General features: G+C 47.8%; 1 protein-coding gene across 1 annotated transcript in view; it reads left to right on the top strand.

Moving 5' to 3' along the window:
• Positions 1-597: 597 nt before the first annotated feature.
• EEPD1 (endonuclease/exonuclease/phosphatase family domain containing 1) overlaps positions 598-6,274 on the top strand; it is a 76,056-nt gene continuing 70,379 nt past the window's right edge. The window contains exon 1 of the mRNA XM_053261330.1: positions 598-2,484. Within this exon, the coding sequence (XP_053117305.1) occupies positions 1,634-2,484 (851 nt within the window). The 5' untranslated portion in view covers positions 598-1,633. The remainder of the gene's footprint in view (positions 2,485-6,274) is intronic.

The raw sequence follows: 6,274 nt of genomic DNA, 5'->3' as shown, positions 1-6,274 counted from the left end.
AGTCACCCAGTGAGCGTCATGGCTTAATGATTTGAAGAACTTGGGTCTTCCCAGTCCTAGTCCAACACACTATGCCGCGAACGCTGTTACCAGCAGTGCTGTATGTGTGTGTGAGTGAGTGATGTGCCGGGGCGAGACTTTTGGAGCACTATGGGAGGCTAGTACTTGCGCAAGCACAGCCTCTTTATAAATAACGTCTGAATGGAGCTTGCATGTGTGTTCATTTGAAAAGTGAAGCGAAGTACATAAATGTACCGCTTTTTGTGCGCCGACATAATGTGTGAACAACTGTAGTGTCTACAGACCTGTCTGTGCATATTGTACACAGCCTAGTAAGTGTTAACGTGTAGATAGGGCCATGGAGTCACGTAACGGACCCGAAGTGTAGAGAAACAGTGAAGGGGTCAGAGATGAGGTGGTGTGTGTGAGAGAGAGCGCGAGTAATGGGACTCTGCTTCTCTCTGAGCGGCCCTAAGCCAGCAAGGCAAGGCGACAGACCCAGCGGCAAGCCAGCAGCAGCAACCCGCGCAGCAGCAGGGGGCCGCCGAGGCCCCGCCTCCCCGTGCCCAGAGGGCGGGGCGGAAACTGCCGCTGCCGCTGCACTACTGTCCAGACTCCGGCTGATAACAACTCCGGCCAGGCAGTGAGGGGAACCGAGCGTGGCGCTGCCGCCGCCGCCAGCTCCGGAGACTGGTTGCAGGGGACGCTGCTCGTCCAGCAGGCGGAGGATCACAACTCCAGAGTGCCGCAAGCTGAGCGACAGAGGCTGGAAGGAAGCAAAGCAGCCGCTCAGACTCCGCTCCTCCAAGGTGGAGTGGCTGGGCTGGACAAGCCAGCGGGAGGACGGAACTAGCTTGTTGTTTGGTCCCTGCCTTCTCCCCTCCTGCTCCTCCTCCTTCTGACTGTGCAAAGGCAACAAGGTTGGGAAATCAACCGGCGGAGGGAGGGAGGGAGGAAGGAAAGAGGCACACGTGGGGTGGACGGACCAGCAGCTGCTAGAAAAGGCACCAAGCAACCCTCCGGAGGCTCGGATGCAGTCCCAGCGAGATGCTCCAGTGAGAACAGCTTTTTACCCGGGACCGCAGCACTGGGATCCGACGCCCCCGCTGCGCTGCAGCCATTCATTAAAGGCTCAGCCTGGAGGACCCCTTCTGTCTGGCCCGCCCTCAAATGTGGGACACTTTCCCACTCTGGCAGAAACGGGAGGGGACGAGAAACGCCTTGTGAGGCTTGTTAACTAGCAGGTTTTGTGGCTAACAACTCCTCTTTTATTGCATGCATGCCTGTGTGTGTGTGTAGAATATTTTTAACTCTCCTCTCCACTTGGCTGCTGAAGCGCCATCCCAAAGCCAGCTTGTATCGCAGCTGCTGCCAACTTTGATTTTAAGCCCGGTGTTTACCGTCACTCCTTCCCATGATGAAAGATTTTCTTGTCAGCTTTTCATGGAGGCGTTGCACGTTTTGCTCCTCTTTCTCTGAAGTGGCCTGTCTAGTTGCCATCTCCACTTGAAGAGGAACCCTGGACAGCGAGTGCCAGGCGCCAAGACTGGTAAAGCAACCTAGCCTGTCGGAGCCACACAGCGAACCAAAGGGGCACTGGATTGCCGCCTGCTTTAAGTGAAAGCAGACCGACATGGGGGGCAACCTCGGCTGCCACCGCTCCATTCCCAGAGACCCCTCGGACCTCTGCCACAGTCGCAAGTTCAGCGCGGCGTGCAACTTCAGCAACATCCTCGTGAACCAAGAGAGGCTGAACATCAACCTGGCCACAGAGGAGGAGCTCATGACACTACCTGGGGTCAACAGGATGGTTGCCCAGAACATTGTGGAATATCGAGAGTATATTGGTGGCTTCAAGAAAGTAGAGGACTTGGCCTTGGTGAGTGGGGTGGGAGCCGCCAAGTTAGAGCAAGTGAAGTTTGAGATCTGTGTGAGCAGCAAAGGCAACTCTGCCCAGCATTCACCCAGCTCCCTGAGGAAGGACCAGAACCTAGACCACCTCTCTGCTGCCAAGATCAATATCAACACTGCCACGCCAGCTCAGCTAATGAGCATCCGTAGCATCACGGAGAAAATAGCCAACAGCATTGTAGAGTACCGCAAAGAGCACGGGCCCTTCAAAAGCATTGAGGACCTGGTCAAGATGGACTGCATCAACTCCTCATTTCTGGACAAAATCCGACACCAGATCTTTGCAGAGAGATCAAGGCCTCCCTCCACAAATACCAATGGCGGCCTCAACTTCACTGTCAAGCCTCACCCGAGCCCCACCTCACTAAGTCTCCAGAGTGAAGATCTGGATTTTCCACCTGGAGGGCCAACTCAGATTATCTCCACCCGGCCCACAGTGGAAATGTTTGGTGGGATGAGAGACGGAAAGCCCGTACTGAGGGTGGCCACTTGGAACCTGCAAAACTGCTCTGTTGATAAGGCCAATAACCCTGGTGTGCGAGAGGTTGTATGCATGACGTTACTGGAGAACAGGTATGGGGCTCCCATGAGACTATCTGGTGTCTTAGTCTGATTTTTCCATGGTTGTTTCTTCAGTTCTTGTACACCTTTAGTACCTGTTTGTTAATTGATATTGGCATATCAGTTATGCCACTAGTGTTCCTTCTAACAGGAATTCCCAGTTGTAATTGACTACAACTCCCACAATCCCCAGCCAAAGGCTATTGCAGCTGGGGATGTTGGGACTTGTAGACAACATCTGGGAATCCCTGTTAGAGGAAACACTGCTCCCCATTGCTTTGAGATGGTCTGTTATTTTCAGCAAACAAAATACAATTGAACAAACTAAATGGAACTGCTCCCTATTTATCTGTCAGTCTGTAGATAAATCTTTCTTTATAAACAGCTTTATCTATTGACCCATAATCATTTCCACATTGTCATACTGCCATTGGACATACATGCTTCATTCAGTCTCAGTAATGCTGCAGTTCATCATTTCAACCCATGTTTGTGTAATTTTTAAAAACTTGCTGAAATATGTGAGATTTTGTCCAGAAATACGCTGATCTGGGCCTGCATAGACTTTTGAACATTATAGAAAAGTAGGAATAGCTCTTCTCCTAGTTCATGTTATTTTATCAAGATTCCTATTGACAGCTCTTACTGTCCAAGGCAAAGGTTGTGCTGTTCAGGTTGTGGCAGAAAGAAGATATACTGCCTAACTCCATATAGTTATATTGAGAAGCTTAGACAAATAGGAGCACAGCTCCTAATGGATCGAAATCCTTTCTCACACTTCATCTTTTGTCTTGTGACCCTATCCGACACCATTCTTTTACTGTTTGGGATTGGAACTGTTTCTTTGAGGATGTGTTCTTTAAGGCTCGCGCTCTCTCTCTCTCTCTCTCTGGTCTATTGATTTAAGCCTGAAGAAGAGTTCCCTGAAACTCAGAAGCTTGCTTAGTTTACTATGCATTTCGGCCAACAAGTTGGACCATTAACACTCCAAACCTGAGCACTTGTATTTCCAATAAGTGTTACTAATTTCAGTACTTGGAGTGGCAGATGGAACACTTCACAAAAAAGATAATGCTATCCACTTTCAGTGTCATGTGTTATAAGGGATCAGTTTCAGTACTTGCAGTACAAAGCTAACCTACTCTCCTCCCCTGAGGTTTGCACTTCTATGTGGCAGCAGCAGATTTGTATGTTTAAACCTAGACCTGCCTCAATCACACAGAAAGCAGAAGAGTGAGAGTCCAATTTAAAAAAGCAAAAAGGGGCACAGATGCCTCCCTGTCCACACACACACCCCCTGCAGTCTGTCCCCTAGGTCACTTTTCCCTCTGCCAGACTCCATTTCCAAAAGTGAGCATGGATGAGATAGAAACCCTTGGGGAGCTGAGCTGGGGAAGGGTTCAGTACTAACCACCCAGATGCCCCTTTTGCACTTTAAATTAGCTCCCCTCTTATGCACACCCCCTTTCTATGTGATTGGAACCGATATAGATTAAACACACAGATCTACCACCTCTGCATGTCCTTGGCTTAAGTGTCTGGGAGTCCAAAGTGCTTAGGCTTCTACATCTTGATATATCCAAGGGCTGGTTTAAAGATGAAAGCCCACCCTGGAGAGGCTACTGAAATGCACTTACCCATGCAATGCCTGATCTTTATAAGGCTGCTGGCCCATACATGTAGTAGGTTCCATGCCAGCATTCTGTGGCCTGGTGGCCATGCCGGACTTATAGTGGCCACTGCATGGGCCAGTCATGTAATGCCAACCTGTGCGTGCCTACACAGACAAATGCCTCTTGGTCACCTCTCTGTGGTAGCATTCATGTTTAAATCACATGATGTACCCGAGAGAGAGAGAGAGAGAGAGAGAGATACCTCTCTGTGCATTGAGTACATACTTGTAGAGTTTAAGCCAGCTAGGGCTTGATAATTCCCAGGTGTTAGCTTGTCATTGCACATGAAAATGCAAGCATGGCACCTGAGTCGGGTGATGGACCAGTGCAGCAAGGAGGAGGAGGGAGCAAGCAAAGAGAGGAGGGGGGGACAGATTGTTCCCTCTGCTTCTTGGTGTATCAGTTACCTTCTCAGCCAGGCAGACACAACTAGGTAAAGGAGTGGGCAAGCAATGTCAGGGAGTCTGCCCCCCCCCCCCGTAGTAGAGGCTGTTGCTGGGGAGGAGTGGGGAGTCTGCACCCCTGCTCTCCCAGGGCAGAGGGCAGTCTTGCATTTACATTTTTGGGCTGGCTTCTGGTGCCAGAGAATTTTACAAGACCCGATTTCAGCTCTCTTGGCAATGTATTATTCCATGTGTTTCAGGGCAATGACTTGTTTACCTGGTCAGAGTTTTGAATGGTCATAAAGTGATTAAGCTGTTGCAAAAGAAGAAGAAGCTGTAGTTTCATTTTATGAATGCATCTTTACATTTCCATGGCAAACGTTGTTTGGAAATAGTATTGTGTCCATTCGGCGTACAAGAAGAAGTGACTTCATCATTCTTGATTCTGAAGAAATGTTACTTGTCACACTTCCTCACACCCTTCATGGAAAAAACAATTTCTCTTTCCCACTCTCAGAAGCTAGCTTTTAAAAAAATGGGATGCCATAGAAGTGTAGGCTTGTTGCAGGAACTAACTGAGCCCTGAGAAAGGACTCTAGAGAGAGCAGGGAGGAAGGCTGCTTGCACTTACCTCCCAACAGACTATCTTTCCTCTTCTCTCCCAGGGCAGGCAGATCGCCCATCTACACGATTGCTTGGCTTTGCTAGCCTGGTTTTGCCTGCGTGTGAGAACAGCCTCATTATTGTTCTAGGATTTACCAGGAAAAGTATGTATCTAAAACATACACAGTGTTACTGCTAGGATATTTTAGCTAGCGGTAGTCTTGAGCCCATGTTTTACTATTTTATTAATGAAAAAATACTTTAATACAGCATTGTAACATGAATTTTAGTAATGGCATTTGTTCACATGTCCAAAGTGCAGAGATTAAATTCTGCATCCAGTATACCATATTGCAGTATGTTTTGCTTTCTTTATGATCACATGGTGGAGCAATAAGAAGCTTCTCTGGGTTGGATTATGAGGAAATAATGAACAATAATGAATAGTGAGTCTTATCTTCTGCAGTGAGCATTGTGCTGCAATCCTCTTCTCTTATAATGTATTGCGATTAGCTTTCCAAATGGTTCAAGAAATTCATATTTTGTGCAAGAGGCATTCCTAGTTTGAGAACTTGTAGGGAGACAGAATAACTCATGTTCCCCCAAAAGTTACTGGTCAGGTTTGTAAGCAGATTGGGAATGTCTGATGTGTAGGATTCTGACACAGTGCAGGGAACTGGAATGACAGGTGATCTTCAGATTTCATATCGATCTGCAGTTTCAATAATTCAAGTTAAATGATGAGACTTGATCACCTCTTCTCATTTTGAGCATCATAGATAATAAACTAACTACACCCTATACATAACCTCATGTCCTGGAAACACACTTTACTGCTACAGAGCAACACTACTTTTCTGGAATTTGTCAAGCCACCTAATTCATTCATGTTTTCTTGAGAGAACGTCCTGTTGGCACATGTGCATTCTGAACTTCTAGTTCATCTAGTATGGTACAGTCCTTCCTGTACTGTACTACTTCCAACTGCAGATGGAGAAAGTGGTGTATTTGCTCCAGGTGAAGTTTTTCTTGGCATGGAGACAAAATAATGGGAAGAGCTTGGTCTGCTAAATTTCCATGTCGGACTGCAGCAAGAGCCACAGGAATATGGGCAGCAAAAACTTGGCAGCCCTGCTGTTCGGT

This window comes from Hemicordylus capensis, chromosome 6 (assembly GCF_027244095.1).
Source record: "Hemicordylus capensis ecotype Gifberg chromosome 6, rHemCap1.1.pri, whole genome shotgun sequence".
Taxonomy (NCBI): Eukaryota; Metazoa; Chordata; class Lepidosauria; order Squamata; family Cordylidae; genus Hemicordylus; species Hemicordylus capensis.
The sequence above is the reverse complement of the archived record's forward strand: the minus strand, read 5'-3'. Positions and strand labels throughout refer to the sequence as shown.